Raw genomic sequence first — 24,219 nt, 5'->3', positions numbered from 1 at the left:
TCCAAGTAAAGTAACAATATAGTCAGGCCTGGATTGGCACACGAGAGGACCGGGAGTATTCCTGGTGGGCCAGTCCATTTTTTGGCCGCAAGGGCCGGTGTCCCTAGCTGCCTGCATGCACTCTTAGCACTCACACTTTTATTTTATTTGTTTGTTTGTTTGTTTGTTTGTTTGTTTGTTTGTTTGTTTGTTTGACCATAGCCTTACTCTTTTTATTAATTATTTTAGCGCAGCTCCACTTTTTTTATTTATTTTCTCACAGCCCCGTGAGCAGAATGCAGCCTGCAGGTTAATGATGACGTAATTATCATTTGACTCCCCAACAGTGGCACCTTGCTTATCAGCAAAATCATTTGTTAAGAGATGGCCGAAATATAAAAAAATTGATAATAAAAAAATGCAATGGTGGTGCTGAACAGGCCAGCATTAAGTACATTTTTTGTTAAAACCAGCGGAAGCGAGATTACAACACATGAAGACGATGAAACGGCTGATAAATTAATGTTAAGCTAGTTAGGAGCAGTACAAAACAACAATGTCTGCAAACCATTGTTGATGTACCGAATGTTTTCTTGTACTGTAGCTCTTCAGCAGCAGGAACTACAACTATGTGGATGCAGCCTTTATGATGCAAGCTGAGATCATGCATCACTCAGCAATGCATTGTCAGACACAACGCACTCAATGGAGTGAGTAAAGTCACTGTGATGGGTAGGGTTAGGGGTGGGGTTAGGTGGGCCCCAGATTGCATTGCACCGAGTCTGCAGTTAACGTTTGTCCTTTCAACAAAACAGGTGATTTTGCTGACATTTTAAAATTATAACGCTGAACAGCATGAAATGCCAACAGTCTAGAGATATTTCTCAGTATTTCTCTGTTGCAATCAGGATATCACAAGGATTAACCCAGAGAAAGCCAGAGCAAAGCAAACACTACCAGATTACTGTTGTGTTTGTGATGGTAAACACATGCAGCCATTTCTTCTTTCTTTTTGTTTACTAAACTAGTCTGCAGTAGAAAAAACAGGAAAAGATGGCCAACCAAAAAGTAACTCAGGGTTATACAAAGAGTGGTCAACACAAAATACACACATTCCTGATATGCGAGTCCGATCTCACACTCAATACACTACAGTTATTATGGGGTAAACACAGCACTACAACATACAAGAGAGAGATCGACTTTAAAAGGAACTTACCAGTTTTATAATGATTTGATTAGCTGTAGTTTGAAAATACTGCATTCTTTTTTCCTGTAAGGGCTAATTATGTGGTCTATGTGGCCATCTTGTGGATAGACAACATTAACTGTCTTTGCTCTGCTCAATGACAGGCTAATGGATGCCTATTTAAATATTATAAATATTTAAAATATTTACCATCCTTATAAATGAACTGCATACTACATTCTTGCCTTAAAAAGCCTCAAAAGTACATAATGTTGTCCAACAGCTGCAATATTTGTCAAAATGTTGTGAGTTTATTGATCTGCTGTTGCTCTATGTGGACCGAGTAATACAGAAGGGTGAGGAGGCTGTATGAGTTCTGATATTGCAGAATATCACACGGCTCTCAGCCAATCAGATTTGAGAACCAGACTGAACTGTTGTATAAAATCAATGCACAGCAAGCCGTTGATTATCCTTTACATATACTTTTCTATAAATCAATTTTCTTTATGTGCTGATATTATTTCTGAAGCTTTGCTTCTGTTAACAGACAATTTTTTTATTGTGCTAAAAAAAAAACATGTTTCTCACTGTACTGGTTTTTGCAGTACACATAATCTTTATGTAGACCCAAATGTAATTGTAAAGATATCTTGTTTGTCTTGGCTGATCATGCAGGAAGCCTTACAAGTCAAATATTAGACAAACGTGTGAAAGAGAGCATGTTGCTTCATGTGTGCTTTAAGGTGTGAAACGTAATTGTTGACTCTCTGAACCAGTTTTACTCTCACCAGCATATCTGTAGATGCAAGCAGATAATGACTGTATTCTTTGCGCAAGAAAGGAAAGATCACAGATATTAAGATTATGACAGTAATGGGGTGTAAATGTCTAACAGCACTTGTTTGAATCTTTATATTTGCATTTTTATCATTTAATAGGATCAGCTTTAATTTTAAAGTGCATTATTACACACTTTAAAGTTCACACTTTATTTTGATGGTCTCCTTTAAACAGTTTATTGACTGTAAACAACATTGCAACTTCATGGTAATCGAATAGTAAGTGTTAGTAGAATAAGTTGCCATTTACTCTGTTACATGTAGCCAGTAAATTGTCTGTTGGGGAAACATGCATTTATTCATTTTCCTTTGGCTTAGTCCCTGATTTAGCAGAGGTTGGCACAGCAGAATGAACCACCAACTACTCTGGCATATGTTTTAAGCAGCAGATGCCACAACCACAGCAATTCAAGCTACATCTTAGCACTGTGTTGGGAAACACCTATATACTGTCTCATTTACACTCATACACTGCAGCCAATTTAGCTTATTCAATTTACCTATACCGCATGTCTCTGTGATGTGGGGGAAACCGGAGCACCCAGAGGAAACCCACACGAACACAGAGGACTACAAACTCCACACAGATATGTCAACTGGCCCAGACGGGACTCAAACCATCACCTTCTTGCTGTGGGGCAACAGTTTTAGTCACTGAGCCACCATTGTTGGGGAAACGTCAAAAAAAAATTTTTTAAATGAAGACAGTTAACCTAGGAGATATAATTTTCAGGACTAACCAGGGGTGCGTGTCAACAGATACTTTATTTAAGGGAATAAACAGTTAAAAAATCAGTCTGGCATTCACAGATAAAAACAGAAGTGGGGAACACGGAAATAAATTACAGGAGCAAACACAAAAGCAGGCACCGGTTTGACCAGGACAGAAAGGGAGTGCTGGATGAAAGAGTTAGCCAGCAGCAGAAAACCAAACTGGATCTTGGAAAATTGAGGAGTCCCAATTTCAGGAAGTTGGTAGACTGTGAAGAGTTCAGACAAGACTGCACACAGAGACAGCAAACATTTTTTTTCAGACTTTGAGACTTCTTAGAAGGCAAGTTCTGTTCATTTCTTTTTCTTTAAAATAGCAAGACTTGATGACACATCTGAGATTTCCTCTCAGGCTAATGTCATCATCTTTATTTAAAGAACTTGAAGCACAGCCCAAACGCACCTGTACAAACACACCTGAAGCAACGCATTCAGCTGATAGTAGACTAAGCTATGAATCTGAACAGGGTTGTCTTAATGGCCTGAAGAAAAATAGCAAAAGCAAACCTAAAACATCAATCCTTTCGCTTATTGACATCTGCAAAGTTAAATGTAGACTTGAATTTGTATAAACTAGAAGAAAATGCACTGCTGTGAGATATTAGTTGTGTGATGAGGTAATTACAACACACCAAAAGATGTTTATGATTCAGCTTGAAGCACTTTCCAACCATCCTGGGCGCTGCCGAGAGCCCTGGTGCCGTTGTCCTTCACGTGGGGACAAACGACACCGGGCTCCGGCAGTCGGAGATCCTGAAGAAGGACTTCAGGAGCCTGATCGAGACGGTTCGACGCACCTCGCCCGCCACGCAGATCATCATTTCTGGGCCGCTTCCTACCTACCGCCGAGGAAATGAAAGGTTCAGTAGACTTTTAGCTTTGAATGAGTGGCTAATAACATGGTGTAAAGAACAGAAATTGCTCTTTGCTAATAACTGGAATCTTTTCTGGGAGCGTCCTAGGCTCTTCCGTCCTGACGGCCTGCACCCCAGTCGAGCCGGAGCTGAACTCCTGTCGGACAACATCTCCAGACTACTTCGCACCATCTGACTAGCAGGTAAAAATTCACAAAATTCACACTATAGCCACTTAGACTCTTGTTCACCCCACTTAAACATCAGTAACGCATATCTGGCGAATCCTATAGAGACTGTGTCTGTTCCTCGTATTATTAGATTAAGAAATAAACGTACTGTGTGCTCCAGGAAAAATCTAGTAAGAATCAAACCAGAAAAACCAGTAGAAAGTGAAAATACAAATTTCGTAAAACTTGGTCTCCTAAACATCAGGTCACTTGCACCTAAAGCACTTATCATTAATGAAATAATAACAGAAAACAATCTTAATGCACTCTGTCTCACTGAAACCTGGCTGAAACAAAATGACTATATTAGCTTAAATGAAGCAACTCCTCCAGGATTCTTATATAAACATGAGGCTCGTCAAACTGGTCGTGGTGGTGGAGTTGCATCAATCTTTAGTGATTTCCTTAATATTAAACAGAGAAACGGACTTATGTTTAGCTCCTTTGAAGTATTATCGCTTAATGTTCAGCTTCCAGATACTATACAAAAACCTATGTTATCTCTCGCTTTAATCACCATATATAGACCCCCAGGACCCTATGTCAAATTTCTAAAAGAATTTTCTGATTTTATTTCTGACTTACTAGTCAAAACTGATAAAATGCTAATTGTAGGTGACTTTAACATCCACATAGATGACGCTAATGATACATTAGGGCTCGCGTTTATGGATTTAATACACTCACTTGGGATAAAGCAAAACGTTGTGGGTCCAACCCATCGCTTAAAGCATACATTAGATCTAATTCTGTCTTATGGAATCGAGGTTATTGACGTAGACATTATACCACAAAGTGATGATATTACAGATCACTACCTCTTACTATATAAGCTATGTTTACCTGAAATCAGCAAACCCGCTCCAATACTCCGCCCTAGTAGAACTATTGTTCCGTCAACTAAAGATGAATTTATAAATAACTTACCTGATCTCTCTCTATTTCGTAATGCACCCGCAAACTCAAATGATCTTGATGTAGTAACCAGCAGTATGGATGCCATCTTTACTAGCACACTAAATACTGTGGCACCCATCAAATTAAAAAAGGCTAGAGAGATTAAAACTATACCATGGTATAATAGTCATACTCGTGCGCTCAAAACAGCAACCCGCGCCCTGGAACGTAAATGGAAAAAAACTAATTTAGAGGTCTTTAGAATTGCGTACAAAGACAGTATGTCCAGCTATAGGAGGGCTCTAAAATCTGCCAGGACCGAGCACCTGCGCAAACTGATAGAAAATAATCATAACAATCCTAGATTTTTATTTAACACCATCTCTAAATTAGCAAATAATCGGTCATCCTTGGAACAAACTACTCCACCGCAAATTAGTAGTGATGATTTCATGAATTTTTTCAGTAATAAAATAGAAGGCTTTAGACAGAAAATAGGAGATGCCAAACTTTCTGCACCGGCTTATACTCCAAATCCTATAAATATTTCATTAAATCATAATAATAACCTACACTGCTTCAAAATCATAGAACATGAAGAGTTAGTAAAAATTAGAAATAGCTCTAAACCAGCTACGTGTATGCTGGACTCAATTCCAACAAAATTACTGAAAGAGCTGCTACCTGCTATAGGAGAACCTCTTCTTAACATTATCAACTCTTCTTTATCTATAGGCCATGTTCCAAACTCTTACAAGCTAGCTGTTATTAAGCCTATTATTAAGAAACCGCAACTAGACACCAACAACTTAGCTAACTATAGGCCTATTTCTAATCTTCCATTTATGTCTAAAATACTAGAAAAAGTTGTTTCCACTCAATTATGCTCTTATCTGCAGACGAACAATATTTTTGAAGTGTTTCAGTCAGGTTTCAGGGCTCACCACAGTACAGAAACCGCCTTAGTGAAAATAACCAACGATTTACTCTTAGCTGCTGACCGAGGGTGCGTCTCGCTATTAGTTTTACTCGATCTTAGTGCGACATTTGATACCATTGACCACAATATCCTCATAAATCGCTTAAAGTCTACAGGTGTCCAGGGACAGGCTCTACAATGGTTTAAGTCATACTTAACTGACCGCTACCAGTTTGTGAATCTTAATGGACAGCCTTCACAAATCTGCCCAGTAAAGTATGGGGTGCCTCAAGGATCAGTTTTAGGCCCTTTACTGTTTACAATTTACATGCTACCACTGGGAGACATTATTAGAAGACATGGGATCAGCTTTCACTGCTATGCAGATGATACTCAATTATATATTTCCACTAAACCTGACGAGACGTCTGAACTTTCTAAACTAACTGAGTGTATCAAAGACATCAAAGACTGGATGACCAACAATTTTCTTCTCTTAAACTCAGACAAAACAGAATTATTACTTATTGGGCCTAAATCTTGCACACAGCAGATCTCGCAACTCAATTTACAATTAGAGGGATACAAAGTTAGCTTTAGCTCTACTATAAAAGATTTGGGTGTCATATTAGACAGCAATCTAACTTTTAAAAACCATATATCCCATGTCACAAAAACTGCCTTCTTTCATCTGAGAAATATCGCTAAATTACGAAATATGCTATCCATCTCAGATGCAGAAAAGCTAGTCCATGCTTTTATGACTTCGAGACTGGATTACTGTAATGCTCTATTTGCTGGCTGCCCAGCATCCTCTATTAACAAACTTCAATTAGTACAAAATGCAGCAGCCAGAGTTCTGACCAGGTCTAGAAAATATGATCATATAACCCCAATTTTATCCTCCTTACACTGGCTGCCTGTTAAATTTCGTATTGAATTTAAAATATTACTTCTCACCTATAAAGCTCTAAATAATCTAGCTCCTGTTTATCTAACCAACCTTCTGTCTCGCTACGAACCAACTCGTTCCTTAAGATCTCAAAATTCAGGGCTTCTAGTAGTACCTAGAATAGCAAAATCAAGTAAAGGAGGTCGAGCCTTCTCTTTCATGGCTCCTACACTCTGGAATAGCCTTCCTGATAACGTCCGAGGCTCAGACACACTCTCCCCGTTCAAAACTAGATTAAAGACCTATCTGTTTAGTAAAGCATACACTCAATGCATCACCTAGCGGGTTCCACACAGGCTTCTGCATCTTGCTTATATACACTATGAACAGCAGCTACGCTAATTATTCTCTTTATTCTCTATTTTCACCTGGGGATACTCATCCCGAGGTCCTCAGATTAGGCGGAGTCACTGATTGGATCCAAGACCAGCGACGTGATGATCCCAAGGATTCCATATCCGGGACCAGGCCATATCCTGAGCTGCTGCTGCGCTGATGGTCGTGGGGAGTGGAGAACATGTGTCTGATTCCAGCGACGCTCCAGGGACAGACGAGTCTTCATTGAGGCCATCTTCCAGCATAAACCACGGCGAATGAAGTTCTGCACAAGACTTTTGGCCAGCGGAGAAATTAAAATGGTCGTGCCCAACTGAGTCTGGTTCTCTCAAGGTTTTTTTTCTTCACTCCCATCAGGTGAAGTTTTTTTTTCCCTCTCCGCTGTCGCCACTGCCTCGCATGGTTCAGGATTGGTAGAGCTGCGCATCGATGAATTTGCTCTTCAGTGTTTGAACTCTCAGTAATGATTAAATCACACTGAACTGAGCTAAACTGAACTGAACTGAACTTAAACACTAAAACCTGAACCACACTGTTCCAGTTACTATGACCATTTATGTGAAGCTGCTTTGACACAATCTACATTGTAAAAGCGCTATACAAATAAAGCTGAATTGAATTGAATTGAATTGAATTGAATTGACTTGATATAAACCACATGTTCCGTTTTTATACAATATGACTTTCGGATATTGCAAAACAAATACTGCAGTCAGTAACGTTTAATGTCTTCTTTTGATTAAACTTGTTCACATCATAAACTTGAATGGAATTTGTTAATGAATGCATACAGAGAAGTGTCCTGCCCTGGTTAAACTATTGCAATACTCCCTTTTTCTTTTTCTCTCTCTATCTCTCTCAAACAAACAAAATATGGGATGAAATTTCATTCTGCCATCAACAGTATGCATTCAACATAACATTACGCTAGAGTTTTCCCATACTGGGGTAAAATTAAGTAACATTTATGAATTAAAATTGAATCAAATAGTTAATTTGAAAATAAATTAGCTACAAATGTTAGCATAAAACTCACAATAATTTTTTTTATAAACTTAATGCAATATTAAAAAAATAAATAAATGACAACTAAATACCCAAATTAGATTTTTCACTTGGTCTTTTTTTCTATGAAAATGTTTAAATATAAAAATTGAGTAAGGTCATTGAGTATAAAAAAAAATCTAGAAGTACTATATCATTGAAATATGATTGCATAATTTAGATTAAATATTTCCTAACAATGTCGGTATATATCAGTATGAATTATTATTTCATGTTTGAATTTCACACAAAAAAAATACACTCACTGGCCACTTTATTAGGTACACCTGTCTGACTGCTTGTTAATGCAAATTTCTAAACAGAAAAATCACATAACAGCGTCTCAATGCATTTAGGCATGTAGACATGGTAAAGACGATCTGCTGCAGTTGAAACCGAGCATCAGAATGGGAAAGAAAGCTGATTTAAGTGACTGATCTACTGGGAGTTTTATGCACTATCTAAAAAAATAAATAAATTCCAGTGAGCGACAGTTCTGTGGGAGCAAATACAATGTTAATGCCAGAGATCAGAGGAGAATAGCCAGAATAGTTCGAGCTGATAAAAAAGCAACAGTAACTCAAATAACTACTCCTTACAACCGAGGTACGCAGAAAGGCATCTTTGAATGCACAACATGTCCAACCTTGAGACAGATGGGCTACAGCAGCAGAAGACCACACCAGTTGCCACTCCTGTCAGCTAATAACAGGAAACTGAGGCTACAATTTGCACAGGCTCACCAAAATTTGACAATAGAAGATTGGAAAATGTTGCTTGGTCTGATGAGTCTGGATTTTTGCTGCGACATTTGTATAGTAGGGTTAGAATAGTTGGCGTCAACAACATGAAAACATGAATCCATCCTGCCTTTAATCAACGGTTTAGGCTGGAGGTGGGGGTGTAATGTGTGGGGGATACTTTCTTGGCACTCTTTGGGTCCATTAGTACCAATTAAGCATCATGTCAACTCCACAGCCTACCTCTGTATTCTTCCTGAGCAACCAATTCCCTGTGTGTTCAATAAAAAAGTTCAGTGGAGGGTTTTCTTCAATTTCAAAAAATTTGTAATTTATAAGGTACAAATGAACGATTCAATGAACAGAATTCTGGATACCCCCAATGCCATGCAATAATTACATTCAGGAGGTGCGCACACATTCACATTTCCCTGACTCCAGCAATTATACACAGCTAATACTAATCATTCTGTATTCCTACGGTGGCCACACGCAAACAAAAATACTCCCTTTTTTTTTGCAAAATTCTCTTCGTACCAGAATTGAACAGTCAAATGCACCTTCAATATATTTCACAACTTCTACAAGCATCCAGCTCCTTGTGATGGTAAACACTTCTAGACTTCTAGTGACAGAAAGTCTGGAGCAATCACATTTGTAAACATAAAAAGACAAAAGTAAAAAAAAAATTTTATTCCATTTCCTCACACCATGTCTATATTGTTATGACCACAGTGTACCCATCTTCTGATGGCTATTTCTAGCAGGATAAAGCCCCATGTCATAAACTGCGAATCATCTCAGACTGGTTTCTTGAACATGACAATAAGTTCACTGTACTCAAATGGCCTCCACATTCAACAGATCTCGATCCAATGGAGAACTTTTGGGGTATGGTGGAACGAGAGATTTATGGATGAAACATGGATGTGCAGCCGACAAATCTGCAACAACTGCGTGATGTTATCATGTCAATATGGATCAAAATCTCTAAGGAACATTTCCAGTACCTTGTTGATGCCACAAAGAATTAAGGCAGTTCTGAAGGCAAAAGGGGCATCAACCCGGTACTAGTGTACCTAATACAGTGGTCGGTGAGTTTATATGCCAATATATCAGATATTTAACAATTTCATGTTTGGACTTCAAAAAGACATACATGTCATATTCAACAAATATTGTAAAATATTTAAAAATAAATAAATTTCTCAGCCATTTGATTTACAAATATGTGTATATATGTTCAAATATAGGTTGCACGATGGCACAGTGGGTAGCATGTTCGTCTCACAGCAAGAAGGTCGCTAGTTTGAGCCTCGACTGGGTCAGTTGGCATGTCTGTGTGGAGTTTGCATGTTCTCCCCGTGTTCACGTGGGTTTCCTCTGGGCGCTGCAGTTTTCCCCACATGTCCAAAGACGTGGTTCAGGTGAATTGGGTAAGCTAAATTGTCCGTTATGTATGAGTGTGAATGAGTGTGTATGGATGTTTCCCAGTGATGGGTTGCAGCTGGAAGGGAAAAAATCTTCTCTCCGTTATACTGAAAATTGGGAAAAAAATAAACAGGGGGGCTCATAATTCTGACTTTAACAGTATGTGGCATCCATATTTTTTCTTTGAACAGACTTAAGGCACAAGCCCTATCATGCATGTTCATCTGTTCAGAAACTAAACTCAATTATGAAAACATATAAGAGAGATAAGGCAGAGATTTCCTATTATTTCCTTTCTGTCAGCTCTAGATATCTCTCTAGATATATGTTTACTTCCATCATAACCTCTAACATTATCTGTCACTAAAAGCTTTGATAATGTGCTCTTATGAACTACATAATTGTGAAAGCTGATCACACATAAGCATAAACCTATTCATGAGAAATATGATGATAAAGAGGAGATACGATCATAGCATCTCACCCTTTCAATCACTAAAAGCTTTGATAATGTGCTGATGAACTGTACAAAATATATTTGTGAAAGCTGATCTCTTACACACGCACACACATGCCTACACACACTTACACAGCCAGTTTTCCAGCCAGTACTATTAAACCGCTGGAGCTCATCCAGAATGGGGCAGCAATTAAGACTGACACTTGATTCCTCCCTTCATCCATATACACTAGCTTTCAGTAGCTGTTCCCCTCGACGTTTCCCTACAAAACAATAACTCTGCAGCCCTTTATATATATATATATATTCGCTAATTCATTTTGTCTGCTTGTGTTCTGCAAGAGAACAGTGACATGTGGTGCATACCAAAAAGGTTTCAAATCACTTTCACTTACTTTCCACTGCCATTCTGTTTCCAATTACTGAACCTGCTTAACCAGAGCAGCTGAGTTTCAAGAAATTATAGTAATTGCTTAGTAATAGTAGTTGAAGAAAAAATAACTTTTTATTAATCCCTTACATCATTGATATCACAATACATTATAATAAAATATAAAACAACAAATACCACCAAAAAAACACATTAAGTAACAGAGCAAACCAAAACCACTTTGTTATAAAAGCTGACAGCAGTTGAAATAAAGGACCTTCTAAAGGTCTCTGTGGAGCACCGGGGCATGAATAATCTCTCACTGAATGAATCTTAAGTGTTCTAAGGTATTATTTAGTGGATGTCCTTTGTATTTAGAAATATGGCACATTATATTATTTGATTCTTGCATTCTATTGTGTTTAAAAAAAAAAAAAAAAACGTTTTATCCATACTGTGCAATGTAACAGAAATGAGCAATATCACACGAGTAGCAGTGTCATATAGCTGTATATTGGCACTGGTGGTAGTTGTACAATGGCACGAGGCCATAGGCTGAGTTCCTTAGTGGCCCTCACCAGTGTCGATATACAGCCATATACATATTGGGCTCTATTTTGATGGTCCATGCGCAAAACGCAGGGCGCAAACGCTTTCAGGGCGTGTCAGAATCCACTTTTGCTAATTTAAGGACGGAAAAATCCATTTTGCGCCATGGTGCATGATCTAAAAGGGTTGAATTTATTTTCTTAATGAGTTATAGGTGTGTTTTGAGAATAAACCAATCAGAGTCTCATCTCCCGTACCCTTTAAGAGGCAGTTGTGTCACGCCATTAGCGCATTTGCTATTGTAATGACTTAAAGTAAGTGTACGTGGAAAAAATGAGCATTTCACAAGCAAGAAAACTGTTAAACAGAGCATCTTCAGCACGAGAATGAAAGATAAGGCATCTCATAATCTAGTTTCACTTTCGCTCTCTTGGATAGGGAAACCTTGTACGCACAGACATCAATTAGCCTATAAATAATTAATTTCGTTTGTTAAGCGCAAAAATTTATTTCAAAACTATTTCTAAATTCAGTTCTAATTTCCAGCAAACAAATAAATGAACAATAATAACGAAGTGTGCTCAAAAACCTGAGTTATATCCTAAAACACATGCTGTGTCCCATATGGTCTAAAACCTGACATGTGGACAAATCTAGGCTTGTTTTTAATAAAACAAATATAAATATGCATATAATAAATAATACTGCTAATAATAATAACATTATACAAAAGAAAATTTAAAGAACTGAAAAAGCCTCCCGAGATGAAGAAAGTATGAAGGCAGTGGTTTTTAAATTCATATAGGCTAGAAAATAATATGTTTTGTAATATTATAATCCTTTATATTTATATCCTATATATCCTTATTATATCCTTAACATTTTATATCTTTTTCATTAAAGATATTTGCGTATTGCTCTACATCTTGTGTGTATTAAGCTTACAGTCAATGTAATACAATTGACTTAATACAATGGTATTAAGCAGTGTGTAAGCCAGGCGCACTCTGCGCCAGAAAATAGGCCAGCTTTGTTCTGGACTAAAGAACAGACTATTATAGTTTCTCAAAATAGCAACGAGCCAAAACACGCCTGCTTTTTTAGATCAGAACGCCTATGGGTGTACATATGAGCGCAAATGCATTTGCTATTTAAACAGCTTGGCGCAAAATGTCAAAACGACTCTTGGGCCAAGCTAAAATTAGCAAATAACAAGTGCGTCGTGCCTTGCGCCACATTGGGCCGGGTGTATGATAGGGCCCATTGTATTTAAACAAAAGTTCAATGCCAAAATTATGTATATAAAAAAAATAATCAAACACGGATAGTCTCAAAAACCCTTTTGTAAGAGGAACTACTTTCTTACGTCACTCATTCACATCTGCAGCTGATGTAAGAACAGCAGAAACTGTTGCTCATTCACCAATGTCACCTTAAAACTAGTATTTGAATGATTCTCTAGCGTAATGTCCAAAGTGATGACAAAACATGTGATTTTGCTGACATTTTAAGATTTTCCAGTATTTGTTAATAGCAATTGAGATTTCACAATAATTAACCCAGAACGATGAGGAGACTGTGGGAGTGCTGTTATTTGTAGAATATTGCATGGCTACCAGCCACTTAGATTCAAGAACCAGACAGAACTGTTGTATAAATAATAATATTTGATCCCTTGCAATCTTTCCAGTCTGAGGCAGACATTTTAGTCTCAAAAACCAAGATGTATGAGAGATTTCCCATTGCTGCTCTAAGACTTATTGCTTTACAGAAATGAGGCACTCTGATCCCATTATATGCTGTGATTCATGTTCTGCAGGAGGGCACACAACCACAGTAATTCATAAACCAGCGGTGTGAAATTATGATTGAGATTATATTCCAAATGCAATTTCATCGAAAACATCATTACAGCGTCTCTAGATGCCTCTCTGCAGGTTGTTTTATGTAGATGCACATTAAAGTCTATCAAGGAGATGATTTGTATTCTGAGTTTAATGGCTTCAGTGACTTGGTGAAGTGTGGTGAGAAGCGATTTATGTGGTTTCTGTTTCTCTTCCTCTCTTTGTATGTGTAAGACGGATTGTGTGGACGGTATTAACATGTGGCGAGCTTCAGGAATGCAGTCCAGTTAAAAATCATGCAAAATCACTGTTTTTTCTCTATGACAACATCACACACATTTTCATATTTGATTTTTTTTATTTCAGAAAATTACAATAGAACGTAGTCTAAGGTATACAATAGTGATCTGTTTTAATAGCTCTATCAATTATTTAACAAATGATAGACTAAACAGTTTTGAAGTTAGGCCTATGTGTCATTGATGTCATGTCTGTCTGTAATATTCAAGGTGCCTCTGATCCAGGTCATGAACTGTTCTCACTTCTCCCCTCAGGCAGACACTACAGATCCTTTTATTTTGTCAGTTCAATTCATCTTTATTTCTATTCGTACAGGACCCTTACTGTTTATGTAACCAATTTTTTTGTAACCAATAAAGCCACTAAATTGTAAATACAATTATATAAATACTTTTATTTGTTATTTGTACCATTAAAAAGGTCAACAATGCACATAGTGCACATAAACTGTCTAGATGTATATATGATGCATGAATTTTATCATTTCTATTGTATTCATGGGAATGTACTGTATTCATTGATTGTAAATGTAAATGTATTCATTTCTATTTCTAACTGTATTTTTCACTTCGTGTTGCTATATTTGCAGGCCTTTAGTCGGAGTGGGGGGGGGGGGGGGGGTGTTAGTTTAATAGACCCACACAGACTGCCAAAGGTCCAGAATTTTTCCGAAACATGAGTTCATTGTTCTATTTTGGCTGCTATGCCATAATAAATTGTGAAAAGGACCTATTGAGAAGGCTTTAAGACCATGTGGAATCCTCTGTTGATTGTCGCTTCAACGTGACATCAGCTAGTCAGTTTTGGCCAATGCAAATATTTATTTTGGATGGGTCAAACATCCAGCTGTGCAAGTAAACAAAGTCTGATGTAAGAGAAGTCATCTTTCACTACTGACCTACTGTAGTGTTGTTACATAGAAAATACATAGGTAACTTTTATTCTAAATATTGGGCCTCTTATTTGAAATTAAAAAATGACCATTAAAAAGGTGGAAAGCACCAAAAATGGCCCATATTAAAGTGCTAATTAGGTTATTGCTGTTATCTATGAACTTTCAATTAACTTTTTTTTTTTTTTTTTTAAAGAGATGCTAGAAAAAGTGTATTTTTATTAATATTATTAATCAGATGTCCAAATAAAATGACTAAAGAAATGTTATGCTGGCTGGTTTGTTAATTGTGCATTAAATAACAATAGGCTATACAGTTTTTAATTTAAAAATGTAACAAATTCCGATTTTTTTCTAATGATATACAATGTAATAAATTTGTGTTTTAAAAATATTATTATTATTATTATTATTATTACTATTATTATTATTGTTGTTGTTGTTGTATTTCTTTATTCTACATTTTTAGGAAATATTTTGGTCCATTAAAAATGTGGTTATGATCACCATCAGGCAAGCTAATCCAGAAAAAAGATATGAAATAGTGCTTAATATAAAAAATGCATTATTTAAACCTAATAATCACATAAAAACAAGGCAAATAACTGCATAAAGTTACCATTTTTTGAAAAAAATAAAAATAAAAAAGAACCACCTCTTTTACCAGGCTAGCTACGGGCCAGTATGTGTATATGTGCCCTGAGCTCTTGAACAAATACAACGCATTCCTTGATTGTTATATGTTGTATGGAATGCCTAGTTTTTTGGAGAGAAGTACTTTTGAGATAAGAGCATTTCATCTGTAAAAAGTGTCTAACATGTGGAATAGTAATGGAGTTGCTATTTTTTAGTCGCTGAGGCAATACTGACCTCTTGTGTTTTTTTTCTGGTGGGGCAGGTATTGAATCCCCAAGGTTACTTAAAATTACTTATAAATCATTTTTATCACATTTTAATTTTCCTGTGTCCCATAACGAATTTGCAATGGTCTTTGCTGCTATTCCCCTATGTATCGTTACATTATGTAAAATTTAGAAAATATGTCTTTGTTACATCCTAAAGATATGTGGGAAAATATGTTTTTTTTCTTACCAAAATAAGGCCATATGTTCCTTATTTCAATCACTCATGGTCAATAAACCCTACATAATCTCTTATTGGTCTGGGTTCATTGGAGATTTAATTGGAAGAAGGTCTGGTTGTTGCCTAACAAATTTTTTTATTGCAAACAAATTTGAAAAGGTTTCATTTAAAATTCTGCATTTCAAACATTTTCTTTCCATGTTTAGACAGGACATGCAGAATTATTACCCTCCCTTTGAATTTTGTTCTTTTTTAAATATTTCTCAAATGATGTTTAACAGATCAAGGAATTTTTTTACAGTATGTCTGATAATATTTTTTCTTCTGGAACAAGTCTTATTTGTTTCTAATTTTTTAAAAACAATTTTAAGGTCAAAATTTTTTGCCCTTAAGCCCTTAAATCCCTTTAAGCTATATTGTTTTTTGATAGTCTACAGAACAAACCATCGTTATATAATAACTTGCCTAATTACCCTAACCTACCTATACCTAATTAGCCTAGTTAAGCCTTTAAATGTCACTTTAATCTGTATAGAAGTGTCTTGAAAAATATCTAGTAAAATATTATTTACTGCCATCATGGCAAAGATAAAATAAATCAGTTATTAGAAATATGTTAATAAAACTATTATGTTTAGAAATGTGTTGAAAAAAATCTTCACTCCGTTAAACAGAAATTGGGGATAAAATAAACAGGGGAGGCTAATAATTCTGACTTCAACTGTAGATCAGAGCTTGATTTTGTTTGTCACATCAGAAATTGTATTTTTTGGAATTGTCAATTCTCAAAGAAAATCTCCAAATTTGTAGATTACAAATTATTGCCACATTTTTGTTTAGAACACCAACATGTTAACAAAAAAAAAATGAAGGAAGCTTATGTTATTAATCTTTAGATAACACTAACAATTTAATAACCAAAAACATATTTTATCCTGATATTAATTTATTCATTTTCTTTTCGGCTTAGTCCCTTATTTATCAGGGCTCGCCACAGTGGAATGAACCGCCAACTTATCCAGCATATGTATATGAAACAGGAACACCCTAACCCACACAAACATGGGGAGAACATGCAAACCTCACACAGAACTGTGTCACTGTGAGACCCTTATCTTGATATACTAAAAGAATTAGAAAATTAGATAGCATAAAGCAAAGCTCTAATTAAAAAATGCCATTAAAACAGTCTTTTTTTACTTAAAACCTTCCACATGCTGTAGTCCCACAAGGCCCTTACCCTTAGTATGCATACTTTTACAAATATTTTTGTCTAATTTAGATTTTGTTTTTTGTACACCTCTGACCTTTTTTTCTTCTTTTCTTTCTTTCTTCTTTGTATTTGTATTGTTCTGTACTTTGGTCTTTAAGCATTAATAAAAAATTGTGAAACCGTCGTCTTGAAAGAGCAGTTTCCTCATAATATTTCTTTAATTAAACGATTATTGTTTGCATCAAAATATATATTATAAAATAAGCACTGACAAACTGATTATCAGAGAGCATTACATCATGTCATACCAGATCCAGATGCGTTTTTGTCTTGTCCAATCGTGAAGTTCTACGATCTGAAAACTGTGTTGCTGTTGTAGGGTGTGTGGCGACATTCTGACCAATCACTAATCACATTCCAACTAAAACCATCCAACCAGGCGTAACCTTAGAAGTAGGTGATATCCGCTTCACGGAAGTTGACGTTGGTAACGACAGAGGCATCTTTTCTGATCTTTTCCCTAATCAAAACTGGGAATAAAACTTCAACATCCAGTAAGGCATCTCTGAACAACTGGAGATTTATTTCTTATGTTATAAAAGACGTAATTTGCCGCTGTTTTTTTTTTAGGTTTGTTAATGTTTTTTCGTAAAGGTGTAAGATTTGTGTCATGACCAGCTGGTAGTCATGGACTAACTTACCGGTATTTATCCTAATCTTCCAGCTGTCGAATGAGAAAATTGTCCAGCAACGTTAAGATTACAGCATGATTTGCTAATAAAGTATGTCATTTAAGTATGTTAAATGACCTTGTGCTTAACATTCAATTACGTGTAATGCATTTAAAGTACTGGTTTAGCTGCTTTAAATTGTGTAACCTGTTATAATTCTGACGTCTGCGGACACTAAAGTGAACAGACAAAAGAAAAGAAAAAAAAAAACCTGAAAGAGCATTGTCAATGTTCATATAATTTTTTTGAGTTGACTATTATTTCCTAAATAGACTCACAAGCTGTACTTGACTTATTAGAATGTAGGAGGACAATAGTTTAAAAAGATAGTTCACCCCCAAAATGCTTTGTATCACACCTGTTTGAGGTACTGTCATCAGTTGAACACAAAAGAAGATCGTTTGAAGTATGTTGAAAACCTATAACTGTTGAATTCCAATGTATTTGTTTTTCCTGCTATGGAAGTCAATGGTTATATGTGTTCTGCAATCTTCAGGGTGTCCAAGGGGTCTAAATGTCTTCAATCTCAAAATCTAAAGTTTAGACCTTAAAAAGTCTTAAATGGAACTAACAAATTGAACTATTCAAATAATCTGCTGAAATTATATTTATATCACAATATTTATTGCAGAAAAACAAAATATCGCTATGTCAGTTTTTTTTCAATATGGTGCAGTCCTAGCATAAACATTATGAATTAGTAATTTTACATTTTTGGGTGAATATCCCATTCATTTAAAAGTACATGACTTTACCAGCATCTGTTTTTCCATTTGACCCAGGTTTTCGGAGAGTTTGCAGCTGTAATGTGGGACGTGTGTCATGTTGACTCTGGGTCTCTGGACTGATGGCAGCTCTAGCGGTGTTGCGTTATGCTGGCAGCAGTCCTCTGCTCTGGGGTTGGGGGCCCATTCTGTTTGGCCTGCTGGGGTCTGTGTTTGTCCTGCTGCTGCCTTTAGTGGGCATCGAGGAGCAATGCTGTGCCACGCTCAAGGGTCTCGCCCTTCTGCGCTGTCAGATGTGGGGGGGCATCCAGAGGCCTGTAGTTCACACCACCAGCCTGACAGTTCCTTTCACAGCACTAGACCTCCTGCCACAAAAAGTCAAGCCCAGTAAAGGTACAGCTTTGGCTTTCTGTTGTTGAGTGGCTGAATGAATGTCAACATGAATGATCTGGGGATGTTGTGCACAATTTACTGATGCATGCTAATGCAAATAAACATTTGGTATTAATAACCAACCAATTGCAATGAAATGTTAGACTCTTACTCTCAAATTACCTTTTTTTACACAACTCTAAATACATTGTTAGTAGTTTGAATTGAATTTAATATTTTATTAGAATAATATGTGCAAATTAAAATAAAAAGGGTCATTTTATGCATGCATAATTATGTAGATATTATAAGCTTTATCTTGCTTTTACATTTGAGTAATTTTAATATTTGTTGTTTCCATATTTGTTTTGATTTCTTTCATTTAAATGATCTTAACTTTAGTGTGGAAAAATATATTATGTTTTTGGCATTTTAATTATTTAATAATATAAATATATCAGTAGTTTACTTACATTGTTTATTTTGTTTTATTATTTTTTTGTAACTAATAATAATTCGTAATAAATAAAAAAATTTAAAGTAATCAAATATGTTTAATAATTCAAGTAAAATGTTTAAAATTTTGATTTTGGACTTTAAATTAAATGCATGTTAAAGTAAACATAACTTACTGTATGTTTTTATGTGACCATGGAATAAATAATTGGAGCTTTTGAGTGCTTGATAGAAATTAAGGGCTAGATTTACTATCAGTTTGCACCAGTTTTAGCAATAAAAATCTGTCAGGATTTGCTATAGATACACAATTAAAGAATTAGCGATGACAGAGATTTTGCTACAAATGCATTAGTAAGAGTTACTGTCCCAGTCGCAGCTGCAAAATTGATATGAAGGGAAATAATTAATTTGTGCAAAATGATTTACTAAGATTTGCCAATACATGTTGCTGCATTTTCTACTTGTTTTCATCACTATTTATCATTGGATACACTTTACATACATTAGATACTCATTAGGTATTAAATACTCATTTCACATTAGATGATTTTTTTCAGTTTAACCTAAATGTGCTTGCACTGTTTAGCATATGTGTACACCCCATTTTGAAAATTCTTATTTTCATCAATTTTTCAGTGAATATAGGTCATATATTTTGTTGCATTTGAGCAAAACCGATTTGTTAAACTAATACATTACTTAAAATATTATTATTTTAATAGATAAGCTCCAGATTTGGCTTCAGTACTGAGTGATCTAATGTATATGCATATGCACAAATATAATATTGTATAGATTCCTCTAGAAAAATGATTTGTGAGGGTTGTGCTCGTAAATGCTGAGCACTCTGTTCATGTTTAATCTAAATAAATGTCACTCTGGACAACAAATCCAGTCATTAGTGTGTTTATTTAAATTGAAATCCATCACCTGAAGGTTGAATAAATAAGTATTTTATAGGACATATTTGTTGGAGAAGGGAGATACTATTCAAAAAATCTGAAATATGAAGATTAAGAAATGTCAGAATATTTAGAAATTTATGTCTAATGTTGTCTAAATTCAGTTTTTAGCCATGGATATTACTGATCAATAAATTAAGTTTTTGCTGTAGGAAATTGACAAAATGTCTTTATAGAGCTTTAATATTCTAACCATTTTGGCAAAAATATACACAAGGTTGCCACAGGTCATGGAATTTTTGGAATACCATAGACCTTTTAAAATACCATATAAGTCTCTAAAAATCTTTTTTTTTTTTTTTTTAAATCTTATTTTGTTTTATTTGTCAGCTAAAATAGCCGAGTGGTTCGAGCATCGACAGAACATTAAGGTGTTCACGGCGACCTGAGTTGGATTCCCAGCTTAAGGTCCTTTGCCGATTCTTCCCCTCTCTCCGCTCCCTACATTTTGTGTCTGTAATCTCCACTGTCCTTTCCATTAAAGGTGAAAACCCTCAAAAAATAATTAGTAAAAAAATAATAATTAGGGATGTCCAAGTAATGGATTATCAGGGATTTTGTTTGTCGCTTTAAATTAGATTTCATTTAATTTTCATTGATCAAAATGTTGTTTTGTTACCGTTTTTATAAGATCCTGTTTCATGATCATTATCTGGTTCTTTTCCTATTCATTAGATGGCATGGAAATTCAGCTTGTTAGTCACAGAAAGTCAGGGAATTTAATGTTTGGCTTAAAGTATATACCCTTGCAACATAAGACTGATTTTGTTGTCTAGGCAGGGTCCCATATGACAGCTTACTCTCTTGATTCCACATCTTTCAGCTCTAATATCATTATCCATTAATCTGACTATCCATTTGTTTCCAGAGACTCAGTTGGAGGCAAAAGCAGCTCTCCAGCAGGCTCTGGAGATGAAGAAAAGCGGGAAAAGAGAGAAAGCCCACAAGCTGCTTGTCCATGCGCTCAACATGAATCCAGAATTTGTGGAAGCCCTCACCGAATTAGGAACCATCCTGGAGGAGGAAAAAGACGTTGTCCAAGCGGACCACCTCTACACTAAAGCCCTCGCCATCTCGCCGTGCCATGAAAAGGCTCTGGTGAGCCGGGATCGCACGCTTCCATTAGTCGAAGAAATTGATCAGCGACACTTCGGGATCATCGATGGGAAAGTGCGACGTCTGATGTCCATCCCCAAAGGCAACTCTGCCCTGCGTCGGGTCATGGAGGAAACCTACTACCATCATATTTACCACACCGTAGCCATCGAAGGCAACACGCTCACTCTGTCTGAGATCCGCCATATTATTGAGACCAGATACGCCGTGCCAGGAAAGAGTCTTCAGGAACAGAATGAGGCAATTGGAGTTGACGTTGCCATGAAGTACATCAACACCACCCTACTATCCCGGGATGGAGCAATCACAGTAAACGACATCCTAGAAATACACCGACGGGTCCTAGGCTACGCTGATCCCGTGGAAGCCGGCCGTTTTCGTGTTAACCAAGTGTTCGTGGGACATCACATCCCACCGCACCCACAGGACTTGGACAAACACATGCAGGAGCTGATGCAGTGGCTGAACTCCGAGGAAACGCTTCATCTGCACCCGGTGGAGTTTGCCGCTCTGGCGCATTATAAACTTGTTTACGTTCATCCGTTTGTGGACGGGAACGGACGGACGTCAAGATTGCTGATGAATTTAATACTAATGCAAGCTAGTTATCCTCCAATCACCATTCGGAAAGAGCAGAGGGCGGAGTATTACGCGGCGCTTGATACAGCCAATGAGGGCGACGTTAGACCCTTTATTCGATTCATCGCGAAATGCACGGAAATGACACTGGATACGCTGTTGATCGCCACTACTGAACATGCGGTCGGGCTGCCTGGTGCCAGTAATCACGCATGCCCTGACTGTAAACAGACCATTCCAGTGCACAGCTGAGAGAGATGCATGTTGGGAAATGAATTGCAGATTTGCATGTGTGTGGAAGCTGAAGTGCCATTTGGAACACATCAAGCTATAAATCAGTGTCCAACTCCAACCTTGTACTTGTGAATTGTGGATTATTGGTGGATCCATTTTCAAGGTATTTTATTTGCCCAAGAATGTAAATTTGCTTATCCTCAAGTGGTTATAACAATTTATGAGCTGTTTTTTTCTGTTGAACACAAGATATTTGGAAGTAAAATGTTTCGAATTTCATAGTAGCAAAAAATACTATGGCTAAGACAAGTCAATGTTTAGCAGATATCAACATTCATCATAGTATATTTTGTGTTTAACAGTAAAAGCTAAGTAAAATGGAGTAAATGATTTGACAATTTACATTCTTGGGTGAACTGTCCCTTTAAGTGTTTTATGCATTTATATTAGTTAATCTGAAAGTCACAATGTTGCCATCATTTACTCCCCCTCGTGACTTTCAGCACCCAGATATTTGTTGAACTTTTAATGAAGATGTTGACAAATGAAGAATATTTCATTGAAAAGTTAATCTAAAAAGTTCTTGAAGAGATCTAAATCTCTATAAATTAAGTTTGATCCACATATTCCAACAAGACACAGTCAGATTTTAGCTTTTATTGACTCATAAACATTAATCAAAGCGATGTTTACTGAGTTCAGATATGATGGAGGAATCTGTGATGCTTGATTGGTGTGTGAGAACCAATGGGGTTTATTATTGTTTGTCACATGGCATTTTTGAGCTTCCACAAGAACCAATGAGCTTCTGTGCAGTTTCACCCATCAGTGTCAAGATTAAATCGCATTCCAAAATAAAAGTTTTTATTTACATAATATAAGCATGTACTGTGCATATTTTGAAATCTGTATATATATATATATATATATATATATATATATATATATATATATATATATATATATATATATATATATATATATATATATATATATATTAATTTACTTTTTTTTTGTATATATGTGAATGCATATATTGTATATAAAGTATATGGGTATCACTTTATTGTGATGGTCTGTTTGTTAAATTTAAGTTACATTGCATCTACATGCCAACTAATTCTCATTAGATTATCAGTAGACTGTAAGGTTGGGGTTAAGGTAAGTTGACATGCACTTGCAAAGTTTCTTAGTCAATTAAATGTGTTGAAGGAGCAGAATCAACAGATATTAAGCAGACAGTCTACTAATACTCAAATGAGAAGTGATTGGCATGTACTGTAGTTGAAATGCAACTTTAAGTCAGCAAAATGTGCAATAGGGACCATCAAAATTAAGTCTTACCAATGTATCTAATACAAATATTGCAGAAATATTTGTATTTTATGCATGTTTGTAAAAGAAATATACAAGGTACAATATTGTGTAAACACAAACCTTTATTTTGAATGTGATTATTCGCGATTAATCATTTGACAGAACTTGTTTGCAAATATAAGTTTAAACTGGAGGACTTTTACCTGAATATTTTGAGTAGATGAACGAGTCTGATGAGTTTAGATTGCCATATGGGTGAGCAAATGAAGAGTTTTTGTTTTTATTTTATTTTGGTGAACAAACCCTTACATGTGCTTGCTACATTTTGTGACCCATTTTAGCCACTAATCAATTTTGTGTACAATTGAAAAGCTTTTCTTTTCCACCGAGTGAACAGTATTAGGTCAGATCAACTAAATCCTGCTTTTTTTCCTTCCTGAGTGTTTAAAACTGTGAGTTGATCCCTTCTGAATTTAGGGAAATGTGCTGGATGTGAAATTCCCTTTACATTTTGGCTAGAGATTTAGTTACTTTACCATCTTGGAAGTACAGTTGTGAACTACAGCTTGTTGGATGCATATTTATTTCCCTTGTTTAAGATTGTATATGGAAGGTTACAGGAACCAAATGTCATGTACAAAAGTTAACGTGTGTTGATTAATAGTTTAAATAATTCCTTTTTTTGAGGAGACAAATAAGAATTGCTATATGGTGGAAGTAATATAATAGTCTACAGCTGGTCAAAATGTTATTTAAGAAGATGTGACATTATTTTTTTTTAAATGTTTTGACTGACATCTTTTAATTGTGTGTTGCCACTGTTTAAGCA

At 36.0% G+C, this 24,219-nt stretch overlaps 2 protein-coding genes across 4 annotated transcripts in view; one reads left to right on the top strand and one right to left on the bottom strand.

The window, feature by feature from the left end:
• The window catches only part of sgsm1a (small G protein signaling modulator 1a), a 766,057-nt gene that overhangs the window by 171,145 nt on the left and 570,693 nt on the right, over positions 1–24,219 (bottom strand). The window lies entirely within an intron of this gene.
• Positions 17,345–22,949, top strand: ficd (FIC domain protein adenylyltransferase). 3 transcript variants are annotated; one of them, XM_087251358.1, is made up of 3 exons: positions 17,345–17,454; positions 18,409–18,744; positions 21,013–22,949. In XM_087251358.1, exons 2-3 carry the CDS (start codon positions 18,474–18,476, stop codon positions 22,089–22,091), a joined length of 1,350 nt encoding a protein of 449 aa, XP_087107484.1. In that variant the 5' UTR covers positions 17,345–17,454; positions 18,409–18,473; the 3' UTR covers positions 22,092–22,949.

The sequence above is a fragment of the Danio rerio genome, chromosome 5 (genome assembly GCF_052040795.2).
Source record: "Danio rerio strain M-AB ecotype USA chromosome 5, GRCz13ab, whole genome shotgun sequence".
Taxonomy (NCBI): Eukaryota; Metazoa; Chordata; class Actinopteri; order Cypriniformes; family Danionidae; genus Danio; species Danio rerio.
The sequence above is the reverse complement of the archived record's forward strand: the minus strand, read 5'-3'. Positions and strand labels throughout refer to the sequence as shown.